The 21,337-nt window shown below is 31.4% G+C and overlaps 3 protein-coding genes and 1 long non-coding RNA gene across 15 annotated transcripts; 3 read left to right on the plus strand and 1 right to left on the minus strand.

Annotated features, from left to right (window-relative positions):
• On the minus strand, positions 1–471 carry LOC125588490. The gene has a single exon (XM_048759856.1). The coding sequence runs from the start codon at positions 469–471 to the stop codon at positions 1–3; it is 471 nt and encodes a 156-aa protein (XP_048615813.1).
• An 8,004-nt stretch (positions 472–8,475) lies between these two features.
• LOC125589208 lies at positions 8,476–10,570 on the plus strand. 12 transcript variants are annotated; one of them, XR_007325380.1, is made up of 5 exons: positions 8,476–8,896; positions 8,967–9,119; positions 9,219–9,458; positions 9,541–9,651; positions 10,095–10,570. It is a non-coding gene; the product is annotated as an uncharacterized LOC125589208 (long non-coding RNA). The 12 variants fall into 12 exon arrangements; XR_007325384.1 differs by having other exon boundaries at positions 8,478–8,896; positions 9,026–9,119; positions 9,334–9,458; XR_007325377.1 differs by having other exon boundaries at positions 8,480–8,896; positions 9,222–9,458.
• A 2,692-nt stretch (positions 10,571–13,262) lies between these two features.
• On the plus strand, positions 13,263–14,384 carry LOC106433344 (F-box protein At3g07870). Its single transcript, XM_013874187.1, has one exon. It carries the CDS (start codon positions 13,263–13,265, stop codon positions 14,382–14,384), a length of 1,122 nt encoding a protein of 373 aa, XP_013729641.1.
• A 1,647-nt stretch (positions 14,385–16,031) lies between these two features.
• On the plus strand, positions 16,032–17,706 carry LOC106433333 (ER lumen protein-retaining receptor erd-2.2-like). The gene is made up of 6 exons (XM_048760380.1): positions 16,032–16,418; positions 16,534–16,733; positions 16,808–16,948; positions 17,024–17,104; positions 17,202–17,326; positions 17,404–17,706. The coding sequence occupies exons 1-6, from the start codon at positions 16,196–16,198 to the stop codon at positions 17,450–17,452; spliced, it is 819 nt and encodes a 272-aa protein (XP_048616337.1). The 5' UTR covers positions 16,032–16,195; the 3' UTR covers positions 17,453–17,706.
• Positions 17,707–21,337: the final 3,631 nt, after the last annotated feature.

Below are 21,337 nucleotides of genomic sequence, written 5' to 3' on the forward strand. Positions count from 1 at the left end.
TCAGGATTTGGTTGAGTAAGACGGTTTGGATATACCGCCTCGACCTCGTCCATATCCGCCTCGGCCACGGCCGGGATTGGAACCACGACCACGGTTATTGTGGTTTCCTTTCCGTCCGGCCAAGTACTTATCTCGACCGTTCGAGTAATTGTCACGGTTCATGTATCCACCACGGCCTTTGCCATATGATCTCTTATCATTCTGGATGTAATTGCACTCGTTGGGATTTTTCTTTTCAACTTCATTAGCCTCTGGTAATGGGGCAGATCCGACAGGTCTAGCTTCACTGTTCTTCATCAGGAGCTCATTATTTGCCTCAGCCAGTAGCAGGCACGAGATCAGATCAGTGTATGTGGCGAAGCCTTTCATTCGGTACTGCTGCTGCAGGATTATGTTTGAGGAATGAAACGTAGAGAATGTTTTCTCGAGCAACTCTTCTTCGGTTACTACTTCACCACAAAGTCTCAACATTGAGACCGTCTTAAACAAGACTGAATTGTACTCATCCACTGACTTATAATCCAAGAATCTTAGATTCTTCCAGTCATTTCTAGCTTTTGGGAGTAACACCGTTTTCTGGTGATCATATCTATGCTGTAAAGCATCCCAAAGCTCTAGTGGATTTTCCATCGTAATGTACTGATCTTTTAGACCTTCAATGAGGTGATGGCGTATAATGCTTATAGCCCTGTACCGATTCTTGTCGGTCTCATTGTTGTCCTTGATGATTGTATCACCAAGACCTTTTGACCTTAAGCTGATCTTTGTATCTAGCGCCCACTGCAAGTAGTTATCTCCGGAGAGATTAAGGGCTGCGTAGTCTCTATTTGAGATTTTCGACATCTGAATCACATTATCATTTCAATTTAGGTTCACAATGTGATCATGTGGCCGCATGGTATAACAAGCTCGGCCAAAAACTTGTCTTACGCATCTATGAGAAAACAATCAATCTAATCGACCATGGTACGAACAAACAAGCCGCACGGCTATGTGGTCAAGCAATAGGATCGGACATGTAAATCTAAATTGACCATGGTGCGAACAATCCTAATATTTGATTCTACATGTACCAGGGAGATTAATGCCACACGGCCATATGAATTTCAATGCAATCAGATTCGAATTCATGTGTTTCTATATGCTGGTCGATTTCTTTAATCAATGTGAATGCAATCCAGTGCAAACAACCTTAGCAATTTATGAATTTAGGGTTTCTACTTTTAAATCTAAGGCTGTCGGTTTTAATTAAAGGTTTCAAGGCCTTTAGGATTCAAGTTCTAGATTAGATTACTTCAATCAATCAATCTAACAATCCTAAAACCTCAAATCAACAAACAATTCAATAAATTAAAATCGAATTCAGTCCTTTAGGGTTTAGGGTTTCGATTCCTAAATTAGGGTTTCTCAGAATCAAATCAGGAACAATCAATTTAAGTTCTAAGGAATCAATTTCTATATTTCTAGTTAGGAGGTTGCCGATTTTAATCTTGTAGGTTTTAGGGTTTTGATCAAGATCAAAGTTTCCATAATTATGGATTAGGGTTTTGATTAATCTAGGTTCTCAGATTAAGTTATACCTTTGTTTATAGGGGTTTAGAACCGGACCACCTTTAGAGAGAGAGAGACGAACGGATCGGGTCGCGGATGGAACGATCGCGGGCTGGAGGCGTCTCGGCTGCGAGCTGCGCGGAGATCGGGTCGTCTCGGGTGCGATCGCGTCTTCGGGTGTTGATCGCGAGCTGGGCGGTTCTTCTGAGCTGAGAACGTGATCTGAGAACGTTTGGGATTCAAGAGGGATCAACTGAGTTCTTGAATGAACTAAGAACGTGATTAGGGTTTAGGGTTCTTGGTTGTGGTCGCCGGTTTTGGCTTTTAGGGTTGAGAGGTTTCGATTTGTCTCAGGGATCTAGAGACGATCGTGCTGATAACGTGTTGTAAAAGAATGGGGAATTATTTCTGTGTATTATTAATGATTAATAGAGGTTCCTTATATAAGGATTACAAAGTATAGGAAAAATGAAATTATCCAAAACCTAATACAACATGAAATAGGAAAAGATCTAAAACGGATAAATGGAAAACGTCCTAAGACTAAAGTCGGCCAAGGCATGGACCGACTCTCTCTCCTCTTGGACGCCGACTCTCTCTCCTCTTGGACACGGCTGGGTCTTGTCCTGGTCTTGGTTATGGGCCATCCACATAATGATTTATAACATATAATATAACTCCACCACTAACAAGTGGATACCAGTATATATTTCAAAGCCATGTGTAACTTTCGCTTAATCATTTTCAAAATCACTCTGTACACAATATCGATCGTTCTTGCCACTTCAAAAACTTTACAGCCACCATCAAATTGAAGATTTGTCTTTCTTCAAAGAAAACAAATGAGAGCATCTGCTGTTCTACTTTGTGGAATAAATTAAACTATTTGAATTTTGTAAATAAATTTGTTGTAGAATTCGATGCGTGGACTTGATATAATGTATGAGTATGAGGTGGAGATCGTGGTTGAAACCTATAAAAGAACTTTTCATTTTTTGCTATCTTTTCGGTTTTTGTCGTCACTTTTTTTCTATTTTAATGCCAAGATATTGTTTCAAATTATTTCTTTTAAGTATTTTTAAAAAAATTGAAGAGTTAACACATGTCAAAATATAATTGATTGAGTGACTTGTGTTTTAGTATATAAATAATTCTACAATATAGTTGAATAATATTCCAGTGATACTCTATTTTGGAATGAAAAATAGAGTGATGAAAAAAAAAAACTTATTCTATATATATAAAATAAACTTAACTTTTACTCTATTATAGAATGGAAAATAGAGTACTATTGTAGTATTTTACTTTAAAATTTTTTTTAGAGTGGAAAATAGAACTAGGTTGGAGATCTCATGTGTAATCTTGTCTAAAGCAAAGCCCAAAGCCAAGAGCGGATGCGCTTCGTAATTGATGAGATTGAGTAGATCTAGTAGACCCTACTATGTGATTGATTGATGATGTTAGCTCCATAATAATTAAACATCTTTGATTGATAAATCATGACTATAGTTTTCTTTTCTTACAGCAAAACCAGAGTTTATGTTTCTTATAGACCACAACGTTATAAAAATGTAATTTTATTGTTATTTACATATACTGAAAAAAATTACGGATCTGATTTTACTGTATATAATATCAGCCACGAGTGCCCGAGACGTTTTTCTCTTTTTTTCCTTTGTTCTCTTTCATAAATTTTTCACAGAGGAAAAGTGAAGAAATGAATCTTTGGGAAATCGACGGTTATCTTACGGCTGTTTGCTTTTACTCCGGTTTCGGTATCACCGACCAGTTTTTTGGTTGCCGGTTTATTTCGGCTTTGACTTCCGTTTGTGGGTAGCGATGGCTCCGTCTGTACCGACTTCGCCGGCTTTCGACTCTGGGAGGATGGTGACTCCTATAGCATCGTTCCTTTCCGGCTAGGTTCCGGGTTTATCTCGGATTAGTTTGATCTACACCTTCCGATCTTCTCAGTTCCAATTGACTCTCGATCTGAATTCCCGTTAGACTTTCTTTTCCTCTCCAAAGGTCATTGCATCTTCATGCTTATTCGAATCTTTAAAGATGCATGTTCGTGCATGATGGAAATTCAGTGTTTTTCAGAGCAATTGAAGACGGTTGCCTTTCTTGCGCGTAGATCCGTCAGACCAGACTCTACGGTTGGAACTCTTGTGAAGGTCGTTCTGTTTGAACGGTTTATTCACTGGGTTTTCTTCGCAGATGGGCGGAGCTCCGCCGCGTCTCTTCACTGGCTCTTTCCAGAGGAAGACGGTGGTGGTCGCTTGCTTTGACACGTGTGCAATGATCGTAGGGCGATCACGCGTGGTGGGTGGTGTCCTTTCTTCTTCTACGGTTTTGCTCTAATAGGCTTACGGCCCTGAGTTGCTTTGTTTAGCTTGTTGACCCTCTCTTGTAAAGTTTGTTGGGTTTTGTCACTTTTGGCTTTGACCCACTTGATAATAATAAGATGACAAAAAAAAAAATCAACCATGCGATTGAACAAAAAAAGTGAATGGTGATTTAAGGGTCATGCACGGAATGAAATGGCATCGATTTTGTATTTGATTATTCATGCAATAATACAATAGCCAAAAAGTTCATACAATAATAATAGTAATTGATAGTGTCTAAAACCCAACATCTGCCAAACAAAATTAATGATTTGTTCCCAATAATACTGATATTATCTAGGGAAAATTGTCAAAACTGGAAAAAAAAAATGCAGCATGGTTGTCTTTTTAATATAAAAAAAAATGTGTCCACTGTTTCTCTTTTTTACTCTTTTCAATTCTAAAAGTTAATGAAATAAATGATTTTATGAATTAAAAAAATTGTAAAAAATGGAAACAATTTATAAAACACTCATATACACAAACTCATATTTTTTTTTTTGGTTGAAAAACTTGATAAATTAAATTTTAAAATTACGTTATACGAAAAGTATAATTCATTTTTTACAGAAAATGAGTTAGTAGAAAGTGAATTCTAGAATAAACAAGTTCGTCTACTTTTTTTAGAACGGACAATCTACTTTTACTAAAAATTCTAAATAGGAGAATGTGAATTGTATTAATTGTAAAGATAGCTACTTTTCTGTCGGATGCAACTTCTACTTTTATTATGTATTCTCAACTCCTGAAATGTGAAATTTAGACATTACTCTGACGGCTACATGAGGTAGAATCTCCTTATGAGATTTTTGTTTTCGTTCTAGGCAGTGTAGAAAATGCATTTCTACGGATAAAAAAACTTGATTTTTGCTAAACTTTAGGAAATTTCAGTTAAAAGAATATTATAAAAATATTTGAAATATTCTAACTTCCTAAAACGTGTATATTTGGTCACAAAAAAAGTCTATAAATATTTGTAATCTTTGTGCTTTCCTAAAACGTTACAAACATATATATATTCAACGTTTTTTGATATATTTACAAACATATATCGACCAAAAATTATATTTTTTTATTTTATTAATATATTTATTAATATAATTATTTGAAATTCAATTGTGTATATCACGCGGGATATATAAATGTTATTGTCCATGCTATGCATGAGAATGTTTTATCTTTAATTAACATTATATATTAAAAGTAATTATTGAATTTAAGTATATAAGTATCGTAAAAATATGGGTATATAAGTGTTATTTATTATAACTGTTTAAAGTATAAAATTATTTATCATGATTAAACATTTAAATATTTAATAAAAGTTTAAGTTATTTAAATAATTTATAAAATAGTTAACATACACTAAAAATTGTTGAATATCGACTAAAGTGTCACATAAATTTTGAGTGACACTTTAGAAACTATCTTTACATGTGCTAATATGTAATTACAATCTATTAAGTAAAAGGACAACCATGTCTAATTAAAATCTATTAAGTATTTTATGTGTATCTTAAATTTTGTGCAGACATAATAAGTTTAGAATAGTTAACATGGTTGTCCTTTTATGTGATATGTGACACTTTAGTCGATATTATCTAATTAAAATCTATTAAGAATTTTTTTCTATATGATCATTAAAATATTTTCTTTTTGATAAGTTTATTAAATTATATGTGCAGACATATTTTAAGTGACACTTTAGAAACTATCTTTACATGTGCTAATATGTAATTGGTTCTACTTAATAGATTTTAATTAGATAATTTTACTATATTAAAATACTTATAATTTGGATCTGAACCAATGGGGGTGCTCATCACGTAGTCAATTTTTGTTGGAAGTAAAAAAATAAAATAATTTAGAATAGTTTAGGGGCATTCGGTCTAGAACCTCTAGACATTAAAAAATACATCATTGTATAACATTTTTGCAGTTGGAGACTTGAACCATTTGATCTCCGCGACAATGAGTGGTGTGACATGCTCTTTAAGGTTCCCTGGACAGCTCAACTCTGACCCTCGTCTCCATTTCTTCATGGTTGGTTTCGCTTAGGGGTGTTCAATCCGGATATCGGTTCGGTTTAGGTTCGATTTTTTTTGGTTTTCGGTATTTCGGTTAGTAAAATATAACTACCATTCTAAATCCATATTTACTTCGGTTCAGTTCGGTTTATATACCGTCGATTTTCGGTTTATTCGGTTTTATACCAAAAAACATAATTATTTAGTTTGAGATCATATAAAATGAATTTTAGAGTCATATTGTCAATATATTCATTTATTAAAACTATATTACATGTTCAAATAAATGAACAAAAACGTAAAAATGCTTCTACCATCAAATAAAATCATCAAATCTATAATTAAAATCAGAGCCTGAAATTTTGAAAATAAAAATATGAAACAAAACAGAAGCATGAAAGAAAAAATTTTCCACTCTTCCATATTTAGTGTTCATTAAAGTCATCTTTTTTCGATTGAACACGAAACTCTGTTTGTTTATAGATAAGAAAAAAGTTGTGAAAATTTTCTATTAATTATTTTCCATCAAATTTATCATCTTCATATTAATTTATTGAATACTAAAATAAAGCAAAAAGATAAAAAAAAATTTTAGAAAATAAGATGTCTGAATTGCGATGTATTCAAGTGTTTTACAAATTATATAAGGTTCTTTATTACTATAACATTATGGTAATAGTTATTAACACAAATTTAACTTATATAACAAATAAATTTTCATGTATTGTTATAAAATAGATACATATTTACATGTTTCTACTTTTAATCGGTTTTGTTCGGTTTATTCGGTTTAATCGGTTATATACCAAACCATATCCAAATCCTACGGTTTTTATAAAATTATATCCATTCGGTTTATATGGTATATACCAAAACCAAACCATATTGTCTATTTCGGTTCGGTTCGGTTCGGTTCGGTACGGTTAGGTTTTACCGTATTGAATAGCCCTAGTAACTTTCGCTCCTCTCACTTCACGTGGCTCCCAACAGTACATCTCCCTCACAGTCCCTGGGCTCACTCAGCAAATGTGGAACGTCAAGAACATGATGTGCGCAGCTGATCCACGCCACGGACGGTAGCTCACAGCCTCAGCCATGTTCTGAGGAAAGATGAGTACAAAGGAAGTTGACGAACAGATCTTGAACGTCCAGAACAAGAACTCATCCTACTTCATTGAGCGTAAAATGTTTATTCTAATAATTGTTGAATACGATCTTTGACTGTTCAACCATAATTATATCTTTCATAAGCCCTATATATATTAATTTGAATGTCTATTAAATGTAATTTTTATTCATATGGTTTTATGATCAGTTGTATTTTATTATAACAAAAAATTTAAACTATAGATCATAAAATTTTCAATGTGAGACTTTTAACAATATTCATTATTTATAGTAGTTTTTAAAAATTCAAAATATAACATATACGGAAAAATCTAAATTTTTATTATATTGTTAATATGATTGTTTAATTTATTTTAATAATATAATATTAAAAATAATGGAAGATATGTAAATTGTTATTAAATCTTTATTATTAAAATCATTAATTGTCAAATATGTATTTTCCACTTTTGGTAATTCCGTAGTATTTATTTAATGAAAAAATGAAAACTAATAATTATAGATTGTTAATTAATTTCATGGTTAGTTTAATAAGAAATATATAATATATGTTTAGTGGACCAACATATTTCTCTAAAAACTTTAAAAAACATTCTATTGATGACATGTGTCATAGTTAAAATGTTATAATGCTTCTCTTTTAATATATAGGAGATTTCTTCGCGTAGTGTTTTGAAAACATGGTTGGACTAGTTCTTTATCAGATTTTGGATTATGTTACATAAACTTATATTATGATTATAACAGTTATACACAATATTATATAAATTAGTTATATAGTTTTACATATATAATTAATTTAATTTTAAATAAAAAAATTTGTTCTGATCATTATGATAGTTTTTACATCATACTTAGAGTTGTTGATATATAATTTATAATTTTAATAAATCATATTTGAATAATTAAATAAATGAAAAATGTGAATGTGTTATAATATGAATCATGGAGTCTACGAAGACATGTATTTTCATGAACATCATCGTTTAGATTTCATATATTTGTATTTTTTATAAAGTTGTAACTATAGTATAAAACTAATAAAAAGTAGAATGCTTATATATATATATATATATATATATTAAATCAAGTATATAAAACAAATATATATATATATATATTATATAATCGCCCGAAAATATAAATTTGTAGAAATACTACTGGAGTAAAAAAAATTGAATTCTGGATAATCTAAAAGAAAATATTTAGTTATTTTGATAATTATCATTATATCAATATCTAAAATATTATGCATTGTGTTATTATCTAAAATATTATGTATTGTGTTAATCATAAAATCTAAAGATTTAATAAACTAAAAGAGAAATCTCTATATATACTTATTTATCTATCCAAAAGAAAGAAAATAAAGTTGTGAATTTCCAAGTTCTCATGCAATAAATGTAATTTTATTTTATGAAAATACTTATTCAAGTATAAAAAGTTTATTGTTAATTTATTTTGGATTTTTCAAAAGCATGGATCATTTAGTTTGTTGATTTCTGAATTGATTTACAAGATGATTGATTATGTGGATGCTGCATTCGCGGACAAAACACATAATCTATTATTATCGACGGCGACACGGTGACGTTTGTGCTTCTTCTCATCACCAATCCATTTCCAATCAAACGTTCAGATCAACTGGAAAGACAACAATGGAGACATTCTTGAATGATGTCCGAATTGGGACGAGCGGAGCTTCGATTTTGGCTAATTGATTTGTTTGGAATTTCTGGGAAGCGAGGAACACGGCGAAGGGGCATTTTAATTGGTCTATAGCTCCTGCTTATTGACGAACAGGTTAGAACTCTGTGTTGATTAATTTTACTGCTTCCATTGGTTCCTATTAACTAATACCATTCTGCGAAAGGCAACTGAGCGTGGACAAGAATACATTCTTATTATTTTCTTTGCAACAAAAAAAAAAAGAAAAGGTTCTGCAACTCCAGTTGGTGATTTTGGAAATATGAAGAAGTGCAAGCAAGAAGCTTTATCAGACATTTAATCTGCTAGAAGACTAAACGTAAGAATGTCTTAATGGATATACTCTTCTTTTATCTTTTTAAAAAAGTTACCCGACTGCTCAAGTGATATACTTTAATCATTCTTTCTTTATAAAAAGTAGTAAAAGAACTCAAGGTTCTTATCATCATGGAGCATAAACATCCTCTACCCAGTTTTTCCACAACAATTGACGCTCAACGTAATTCTTCACAACAAAATCCTCCTCATATCAGGTTATGGCAAATCGCAGATTGTTAGATGCATCTGATGGTTATAGACTATGAGAATTATGGAATACCTAATGCCGAGTACCATTCAATTGTGAGGAGGCGGTAGAGAAGTTGATTCCGTTCTCCAGGTTTCACCTTTTTGTCTCCCTCATTAATTGCTCAAGTTCCTTCTTGGAAGATTGTGTAGTAACTGATTTGCTTTCTCATCAGGTGGTGCGCTGCTTTGAGGACAACGATATTTATCATGTCGGTGGCAAAGTAAATCCCACGTCTGGCCTTGATTTCATCAATCTCAAACTCATTTTCTGCGACTTGGATCAGGTTACGCTTACTTATTCATTCCCTTTCTCGAACCTGGCTAAGCATAGTTTTATTAAAGCTGCTTTACTTCACCTTCTTACAAGAAATACAGATTTGTAAAATACTCGAGAGACTTACGAAATGCAAGGCAAGAGGATTCACAATCTAAAGTCAAAGAAAACTATTGTCTGAATGCCTTTGGTATAATTGTAGTGTGCTTTATAGTGATATTGCAGTAGATGTGTAGCTACGTAGTCTAGACAAGTAAATTAAGAAAACACGAAGGATCAGTTTAGCTTCTATAGATAATGGGATTTGATGTATTTGATTCACTAAATGAATGGAGTTAGAGCTTTACAAAAAAATGTTTCTTTTATTGCATATCTTTTGGCGATTTTTGACCCGTTCAAACTAATGTGTTATATATGCACACAACTGTTCTGATGGATCAAGATTTCTTGCAGGGAAATTGAGAAATTAAAATTATCTGAGATGTCAAGCAAATAAGGCGTCATTGAAGTGGCGAAGATGTGAGCAGTGCTTGCTTCTCATATACTCAACTTCAGTAGTAAACTTTTGTGATTCTCTTTATAACGACCGATGATTTGTTTGAAACCATATATGTTTTTGAATCCTCACAGTTTCATTTTAGAGCAAGATCTAAAGTGAGGTACATGTGCAGCATTTACAAGCTACACGATGAAGCCAAATACAAGGTCTTCATGCGCTGGATATCTGATGAGTCAAAATGGGAGCACCAATTTAAATGTTGTTCTAAAGATGGTGTAAAGAAATGCTGTTCTAAAGCTTCCGATAAACCATGTTTTGTTCTTGGATATGATCTTGCAACTTTGAATTTAATAATTTATTATTTTGTTTGACTTAATAATTATTAAGTTGTCAAAATTCGTTTATAAAAAAATTAACAAATATTAGCTCTTTTGTCTTCTTTTTTGTTTAATAATATACAGTCGTGATCTTATACTTGCCCTGGAGAAACGAGACACCAGAACTACAAACTAGCTTATGAATGTATCTTGATCTAAAATTATAGCACACGATACATTTTTAACTAATGCATATATCATATTATGTTTTTTTTTATGTTCCATAATAAATTTCTAAAATAAAATAATAGATTATTCGGTATAACAAATAAAAATAATATAGGAGGTAATAGAATAAGTAAAAAAGCCACCGATTATATACGAAACTGAATAATAATATTTTATTAAAACACAAGTACATTCACTATATACAAAATATAAAATAATCAATGTTTGGAGTATTAAACCTAACAACAACAATACAAACTTGAATTTACTTACTATATATAAAAAAAGTGAGCAAACCTTAAGAAAATATATACCATTTCAATCATGAAATTCGTGTCATGCTAATACAACTTTATAATCTCTAAAAAGAATAATAAAAAATAAAGAATTTTAGTTAGAAAATGACATAAAAATGTATTCTCATTATAAAAAACATAAAAAGAAAGAAAAATAATAACAAAAATAGTATAATGTCATAAAATATATTTGACAACAAATAAAAGAACAAAAACAAGTTACAAAAAGAAGCAAACATCAAACGTTAAGTAAAATGAATATAGTATCTTTCATCACTTAAAATTTTCTACAAGACAACAATCATTTTAATACATACTAGGATAAGACCCGCGCCTTGCGCGGAATTAAGTTATTATTTTTATTATATTTTGGAGAATGAAACAATAGTTTGGCTTCATTTGGATTAGGGGTGTTCAATCCAGATATCGGGTTGGTTTCGATTCGGTTCGGTTTTTTTCGGTATTTTGGTTAGTAAAATATAACTACTATTCTAAATCCATATTTACTTTGACTTTAGTCTTTCACATACTTTTGAAAGATTTCAACTGGACAACTAAATTGATCATCCAATCTTGTTGCTTTAAATCATTAGTATATATATATATATATATATATATATATATTATTTAGTTTGAATATTTATTAAATAAAAATTCATATGCGTTTTATTTTATGATCATTTGTAACTTATTATAACAAAAAAAATAATCTATTGATCACAAAATTTTCAGAGTGAGAATCTTCAAATTTCTAATAATATATAGACGTTTTGAAAAATTCAAAATATAACATATAAGAAAAAATATAAATGTTTTTATTATATTTAATGTGATTTTTTAATATCTTTTAATAATATAAAATTAAAAAAGAACTAAGATACCAAAATTGTTATCAAATATTTATTATTCATAATAATTAATTTTCATATATATGTTAATCATATTAGGTAATTTCGTAGCTTCTAATTAAGGAAAGTGCAAAAACAATATTTGGTAGATTATTTATCAATTCGAATATTCGATAGTTAGTTTAATAAAAAAATATAATGTAAGTTAAGATGGACCAACCTATTTTTTTAAGAATAGTATATTTTATATAGTCATTTATTAAATGAGAATTTATAATCATACACTTCTATGATCATTCATATCGTTTTATAACTGAATATTTAAATCATTGATAACAAAATTTTCAATGTGAAATCTTTAATAAGTTTATAATTTATAAATGTTTTTGAAAATTCATTGAAAGTTTTAATATTAAAATATTTATGTAATCTTATGGTATATAGTTTAATCTATATATATATATATATATATGTTTTATTATTAAATGATATTTTTTACTCATATGGTTTTAAAATCATGTGTATCTTCTTATAATAAAAATGTTAAACCATTGATCATTAATTTTTAACATAATAATTTTAATAGTTTTAGTCATTTATTGTCGTTTAAAAAAATCAAAATATAACATATACGAAAAAATCTAAATTTTACTTTTATAGCTAATTTGATTGTTTAATTTATTTTAATAATATAAAATTAAACAAAAAATGATGGAGGAGATATAAATTGTTATCAAATCTTTATTATTAAAATCATTAATTGTCATATATATATTAGTCATTTATGGTAATTCCGTAGGTTTGATTTAAGGAAAGAAAATAACATATCATATCATTATATCATATAGTTTGACCAACTTATGTATCTAACAACATATAAAAATCGAATGTGGACCTACTTATTTTTCAATTGAATGTAATTGACTACCTAATTGAGTGACACCTATGCATTGGGGCCTATTTTAATTAATACAAAATTGAGGTTACATCTTTTCAAATGTTCTTCAATTAATATATAGGGGATTTCTTACAAATGCAAACCTAAAATACAAACCACAAAATCGTACAAAAAATTAAAATCTAGATCACAAGTAAAGTATATCCCGCCCGTAGGGCGGCTTACCCTAGTTTATAATATAATTTTACTATTTTATCATTAGCTCTCCCAATTAGGCTAGCTGTAATTAGATACACAGAATATAGTCAGATTATACATAGAATAAGGAACGAACAAGGTTCTTGGTACATTTTTCTTTACAGTGCATAGTGTTTATCCCTAGTTTTGAAGATTCTATAAAATTTAAGTTTTGGGAATAAAATAGAAACTGAATTAGAATACTTACTTTCTTACTATTAAACTTCCTAACCTGAAGATTTGGCGAACACGCATATACATTATATAACTCACATGTTTTCTCCGGTTACTTAGAAAGATGTTTTCTTGTTCTTTTCTTCCTCCGGAAGTTATCATCAGAATCCTCTCTTTCATTCCAAGCAAAAGATTACCAAAACTCCGATTAGTTTCAAAGCAATTCAACTCCATAATCTCCGAACCCTGCTTCCTCCGTCTCCACCACACTCATGCCCTAAATTCACCATCCATCCTCACCGCCTTCAGCGTTTCCAGCAAATCCCTAGTCGTAGAGCTCAAGCTCCTTCGCTACACAAACCCTAACCAAACCGCTCTCACTGCTTTTCAGGCATCTCTTTTCGAAGAACGCTACAATGAGCAAACACAAAAACCCATCACAAAAAGCTTCCTCGGAGACAGAGTTAGAGTCTTGTCTTCCAACCATCAGTTAATATGTTTCGTGACTTCCAAGGAACACTTTCTCTATGACCCTATTAACCAAAAAACCCTAGAAATATCTCAATCACCATCTGCTTCTTCTTCATCTAGCCTTGTCTCCTTTGGCTTCGTCCCCTCAACATTACAATACAAAATCATCAGATTTCTCCTTCCTTGTCACCCAATCTGCAAGTTGGAGACACTTACCTTGTCCATCAAGGGAAGAAACTACAAGCACCATCTCGAGATATCTCCATGGAGATCACAAGAAACAGAATGTCCTTACCTTCTACAGCCATACCCTCCAGTTCACGCTGATGGATTCCTTTACTGGACAACAAAAGAAGCTCCAGCAAAGATTGTCACTTTCTCTCTAGAACATGAGAAGTTCTCTGTTCTGCCTCCACCACCATGTTTTGAAGACAATCCTAGTCACGACTTCAGCTTATGTGGTACCAGAGGGAAACTCTGGGCTGTAGACTACAATGCTCTTGAACCAAACATTGAGATTTGGATGATGAATGGTTCCAATGGATCTGCTTGGGTTAAAACGCATCTTATTGACCTCAAAGAAACGTTGACCCGTTACTATCGAGCGTTTCCGATCAGGATTCATGATATACGATGTGATTGTGTGTTTTTCCAGGTTTTGTATCCGAGTCGGGTGAAGATTTATTACACAAGCAAGAACGAAGTAAAGGACTTTGGAGAATTAAACCATGAGTTACAGTGCTGTTATTACACTGATGGTCTTTTGTGTCTCTGACTTTGACTTGTAAGATCTTTTGATCATATCTCTTCAGTTTTGTCTCCATCTATTCTAGTATTCTACATATGATGAAGTGTATTAGGCCTGCCGGTTCGGTTCAATCGGTTAGCTTGGTTTGGTTTATTTGGGTTTTGTTTAGTTTGATTTATTTTGGTTTCGTTTGGTTTGGCTTCTATGCTAAATGAACCAAGCAAAATTTTGGTTTAACTTAGATCTCATCTTAGTTTGTTAATGAAAATCTTATTGAAACTAATCGAAGTTTTTTTTATTTCAGTTTAGTCTCAGTCAAAATTTCGAAATTGTTAAATTCCGATTATTTAGGTTCAAAGTTTGGTTCATTTGGTTAGTTTGCTATATATATTTATATATTGACTAGATTAAAATCTGCGCCTTGCGCGAGATTAACATTATATATATAAATTATTTTATGTATTATAAATTACTTTATTTATTATATATTTTTACATGAATAAATATATATTGAATAAATAAAAATCAGTAACTATATATATAATTATATTGATGAGAATATATAAATCAATTTTATCAATCTAAACAATATTTTTTTCTTTTTGATAGGATATAATTAAATTTAAATGATATTAACATAATATATTTTTTAATTTTAATGTATAAAATGATGCTTTCTGCTCATATTTTTTATATAGTAAAAATTTAAATTACTGATAACAAAATTTCCATTCTTGATTAATAGTTTTAGTAATTTATAATTTTTTAAAATTTAGTTGTTAATGTTTGTTCAAATTTTTTTATCAAAACAATTGTTCAAAGTAAATTTTTAACTAAAATATGTATGTATTTTATATGGTATATATTTTAATTTAAAATGATATATATATATATATATATATATATATATATATTAATCTTAATAATTAATTAATACTTTTTACTTATATGATATTGTAATCATTTGTATTTTGTCATAACAAAAATTTTAAATCATGGATCACAAAATTTGAATGTGAGACTTTTAACAATTTTAGTAATTTAAAGTCGTTTTTAAAAATTCAAAATATAACATATACATAAAATTCTAATTTTTATTATATGGTTAATGTTGTTGTTTAATTTATTTAATAATTTAAAATTAAAAAATATGATAGAAGATATACTAATTTTTATCAAATCTTCATTGTTCAAAATCATTAATTATCATATATACTTTGGCCACATTATACAATTGTAACTTTTATTTAAAGAAATAATAAAGAATATTAATAAAGAATTTATAGTGAGTTTAATAAAAAGCTTATTATATAATTAAATGGACCAACTTTGTTCTAATGATTCTAAGAATCATCGTAGCGATGACACGTGGCTACAAATATAAGTTGTAATGTTTTTTCAATTAATATATATATGGATTAGTACGGGTTATAATTAAAAAAAAAATAGAAAATCGGAGTAACCAACTACTAAACCAATTACCGTATTTTTTGGTTTAATCTACCGATCATGGTTTTGTTATTTGGGAATACGCCTTGAAACTAAACCGGTTCTTACAGTCGTTGGCTTACCACAAATCTAACTTTCACCTAAAACAAAACTAACCCATCCACGCGTCAGCATCTCTAAGTGTCAAGCTTTGTTTTGTTTTGTAATAAAAAAGAGTAATCTTTAGTTAGTGCAGTTATCACCCAATCGTCCCAACAATCAATTCGCACACATAAGAGAGAGAGAGAGAGAGATCTGGTTCGTTAAAATCTTTAGTTTAGTGCTACGAAAGGTCTCGACTTGACTGTTTCTATTTGACGGTAAGAAAGCGAGGAGAGCGAAATCAAAAGATGAAGGCGGCGCAGAAGCCGATCCACGCCGTGACGACATGGGTTCGCCGGCAACCACCAAAGGTCAAAGCTTTTCTCGGTGTTGTATCCGCCATGACTGCTCTCGTTCTCTTAAGAGTGATTGTTCACGACCACGACAACCTTTTCGTCGCCGCCGAAGCTGTCCACGCCCTTGGAATCTCCGTTCTTATCTACAAACTCACCAAGGAGAAGACTTGCGCCGGTACTCAATCTCTCTTGATTCTTGAAGTGTTTCTAGGTTTAGATGTTGGGAATTGATTGGATTTGAGATTGATAGAGTTGGTTTGATTGCAATCTTTGGTTTGTGTTTCCGACAGGATTGTCTCTAAAGTCTCAAGAGTTAACAGCTCTGTTTCTGGCTGTGAGACTTTACTGTAGCTTTGTGATGGAGTTTGATATCCACACGTTACTTGATTCGGCTACATTGGTGACTACCCTTTGGGTTATCTACATGATCCGTTTCAAGCTTAAAGTTAGTTACATGGAAGACAAAGACAATTTTGCGATCTACTACGTCGTAAGTTGTTGTCTTTTTGGTTTCTTTCTTGAGTTTCTTGTTGGAGATCTCAACTTTTCTAAACATTGCTGCAGGTTGTACCATGTGCTGTATTATCAGTCCTGATTCACCCATCAACACATCATCATATAATCAATAAGATCTCTTGGGCCTTCTGCGTTTACCTAGAAGCTGTTTCAGTCCTTCCTCAACTTAGAGTCATGCAAAACACTAAGGTACTTTCCAAAAGCTTGTAACCAAGTCTTTATCCTTTTACAGATTTAAACTAGTAACGCATTGTCTTGTCTCAGATCGTGGAGCCATTCACAGCACATTATGTATTTGCTTTGGGGATCGCCAGGTTCTTGAGTTGTGCACATTGGGTCCTTCAGGTTTTTTTTTCTTTGTTTCCTTAACTCTAATCTATAAAGCTCCATTATGTACAACTATATAGTATACAATAATAATAATAATGTGATGGTGGTGTAGGTTTTGGACACTCGAGGGAGGTTACTGACTGCTTTAGGATATGGGTTTTGGCCTATAATGGTTCTCCTCTCTGAAGTCGTACAAACTTTCATTCTTGCCGACTTCTGCTACTACTATGTCAAGAGGTAAAATCAAAAATGTTTCTGACACCTAATGACATTGATGGATGTTAAAAGATTCTTATGTTTTTGGTGTTCTACAGTTTGATGGGTGGCCAGCTAGTTCTTCGTCTGCCGTCAGGTGTTGTGTAAAATCTGTTGAAGAAGAGAGAAGAAGACACGGTATGGCTTTTGAGCTCATGGTATGGAGTTTGATTCTACGTTTTTTTTTTGCAGGCCATCGTTTTAGTCTTCTGTAAACTCCTTTTCTCATACGTGTTATGTTTGTTTCTTGGATGACTGTAAGGAAAAAGGGAGTTGATTTAGAGATTTTTGACAATATTACCTTCTCAGCTTTTAATCTCTTGCTATATATTTTGCTATATAACAAAATTGGTTTTGGTGTTGTTTGAGAGAAGAAACAAAAACTTTAGTAAATTACTAGTAGAGGAACAATGAATTTTATGTGACCTCTTTTTCTTTTCAAGACTACTACTTTTTTGTGACCTATATGAATATTTAAATGCTGAGAATAAACATTGGTGATGAATGATATATTAGTTCACGTTTTCACATTTTACAAAAATGATATACTATTTATTATCATGAATAATATTTCTCGAAACTTTAAGTTAAAAATCATTTAACTGCATATAGTTATGATGTTCAAAGTCTAATAAAAACAAAACATGGTTAGAGTATAGAAACTTTTTCCAGTGTTTTATATTTATTTTATATAAATTTTATTCAATTTTTTTTTAATAGAACCATTTTATTATTCATCTAATTACCAATCAAATATATCATATTCGTTTTAAAAAAAATTCAATCATAATTTTATTTGAGTTGGAAATACATTATTTATAAAAAAAGTTATGGACTTTCATCATATAGTCTTTTACGTTCCCAAAAATTGATTTATTTTTTTTTTGTTTCGCAAAACTGTCATTTTATTTTTATTTTTTAAAGTGTCATTCTTCTAAATATATAAATTTATATATTAAATTTATCTTTTGCCTTTTTGAATGATCTAGATTTTAATTTGAATCAGTATCATTTAATTAATTTACATTAAAGAAAAGTTTATTAATATATTTTACATTTTAATATATATGAAATATGTTAAAATGATATTTTTTTCAAAACAGAAGAAATATAATAGATAATAATATAAAAGTTTTAAAAAAACTTCTGTATATAACCAATAAACACTACACCTTTTTAGTGATTTCATAATTTATTTAAACAGATTTTTATCACAAATGAAAAGAAAACAAATTAAACTTGAAGAAATAAGAAACTAATTTGGATGTGAAATTGGTATTGCATATGACCATCTTTTTCCAATAAATATTCACGACTTATTTTAGACGAATTAGTTAGTATCTAAGACCTGAGTGATGACAATTGATGCTATTTTTTGTTTCCTTCAGCTATTTAAACTTTTATTTGCAAGTAGTATTATTTAAAAATAAAAGCTTTTAAGTTTGAGCTTATCCAAGTATATTTTGTTATAATCGATTTCGACTGTTTTGGCGGCGGCAACAGCTGGAAAACTCTATAATCATATAACCTAATTATATTCCACCAGATATCCCTATTTTATTATAGACTGGGTGAAAAACTTTCTGATTTACAGTAATCTTTGAAGAGGTTGAGGTGGAACTCATATAACCAGATATAAATTTTTTGAACTCATCATATAACCAGATATAATTTTTTTGAACTCATGTAAGCATATAGTTTAGCTGGAACTTAATTACATGTATATGTTTCAGTATTTCTTTTAACAAAATAAGAATAATGACAAATGCAAGGGACGTACGAGATTAATTTAACTTTTACTTTCTTATTTCCTTGAACCATTTGAAGTATAGTTCTATCATATGTGGTCACTACACGATTCCCTCGGTGTTTGGTATCGTAGAGATTGTCGTTTGTAAGAATGATCATGCAGAACAAAAGTAAGTATGGACCATAGCCATTGTGATTAAAAGAACCATGGCACAATTGCTACAAAAATATAAGAGAGCGTTACACTAAACGACACATTGCGTGTTTCCTTTTCACCTAAAGACACGTTATGAATTTGACACACTTTATGTGTACAACAGACTTTTTTTTTCTTTTTGGACAGTGTACAACAGATTTTTTTGAGACGAAAATGCCATGGTTTCTTTTTGTGTAGTTTCCCTACCAATTCTTCTCCTTTTCATCGTTTAATAACAAAATATATTAGTTTTTAATTGAAACTAACTTTTTGTACCCCATCATCTTTCATTCATCATTATTTACTATTTCAAAGATAAATGTATTAAGTATATTTATATAAAAATAAAATATTTTTTCTTTTTATTTTAATATCCATATGTATATATATTTGATATTTTTTAAAAAATAATAATTATATTGTGAAAAAAAATTCTCGTGGATATAGTTTCAGTGGACAAGACTCCTGAATATGTTTTTATATACGAAGTTGTTGTGGATGTGTTCTTATGGACAAACTTATGTGGTTATAGTTGTGTTACTATTCTGAGAACTAGCTTGTTGGTAGAGTTTAGTAAACAAGAGAATCGGAGTGGAAGCTATTATTGTTAAACCCTTTATATCTTATGTTGCTTATTTTATACAAAAAAATTAAAATTATATTATTTTTTTACCAATTGGAATCTATTATTGAATTTGTTTTTACCAATTTGAACATAAAAAATTATAAGTGATGTTATGTGAATTGTTGGACATGAAACCGTGGACAATGAATAGCATTCCTAACATATGTGCATGTCCATGTGATTACTCTTACTAAATATATTTTTTTATTGCTAAATGGTAAATATCATTGCAATAATGAAGGTTTGATTACATGTTAGTGCAACCACAATCTGCTTTTCAGCTATTCTGAAAGCTTAGAGGTGCAAAAAAGTTTAAAAAAACTTCTAAACTCCAAAGAAATTATGTTCAAGTCTTAACCAAAATGATGGAAGCTTTGAACATAATACCAAACTAGAACAAAAGACTAACAATTGATCTCCCCCTCCAAGTCTTCTCGTAGTACTGGAACAACCAGAGGTAACAAGGGTAAAGCCATAAGAGAAGTATAGTCAGGTCTCACCGAAGTGGCTCCAAGCAGGCACCGACGGTAACGACTGGCTCCCATCCCGGAGCTCCGCTGGAGGAGGACGCTGACCAACAAAACTTAAGCTTTCTCGGCACTTGCTAACATGTAGACCCGACTTCGACGCCATTTGAAGATAAAACAAAGGTTACGGTCAAGCGCAGACGGTCGATTTTGGCCCCCTATCCGCCTACGCGACACAATGGGCACAACGTCGGCCTCAGGACACACGGAAACAAGGACCAAAGCTTAGGAGGATGAAATTGATGAACAGAAGAAGTGAATACTCCTTAAAAGCATATGGCTTTGGGTAAAAAGAGTCTCCTCCTTGAAGCAGTTGACGCCGTAGCTTTGGGTTGTCCTCAAGACCCAAGTGAACAACATCGGACGCAAGAAGGAGTTACCAAACTAGAAACCCGAGATCACCATGGTTGATGTCTTTCGAACTAAGGGAAGAGGTCCTCGGTGGCTTACCTCACAACCACCTTTCACTCACGAAGAGAGGAGAATCCCTACAACAACCTTGGAGCCACACAAAAGAAGGAACATACTGGAGTGAGACGATGAGGTGGAAGCGGTGACAGCAGCGATGCATCATGCGTTCCAGCGAGTCTCAGATCTCAGATCTGACCCAGATCCAAGCACAATCGGTGACTAAAGGTCGATCCAAGGCTCCCGAAGCTTACCTCAACAAACCGGACCTCGTTCGTGTTCCAGAGAGACCAAAGACGCCTTCGATTTCAGTTTACTTCGACGGTGAAGACCAATCGAACCCAGACACAACGAACAAAGAGGAGAGAAGAGAGGAGGAAGCGAAGGGATGAGACGGAATGCTTAAAACGGACAGTAGATGTGCGGTGGCCGGAGACGAGGCTCAAACAGCCACCACAAGAAAGAGCTTTCTGTTGGCGAAATTAGGG

Source organism: Brassica napus, chromosome C6 (genome assembly GCF_020379485.1).
Source record: "Brassica napus cultivar Da-Ae chromosome C6, Da-Ae, whole genome shotgun sequence".
NCBI lineage: Eukaryota > Viridiplantae > Streptophyta > Magnoliopsida > Brassicales > Brassicaceae > Brassica > Brassica napus.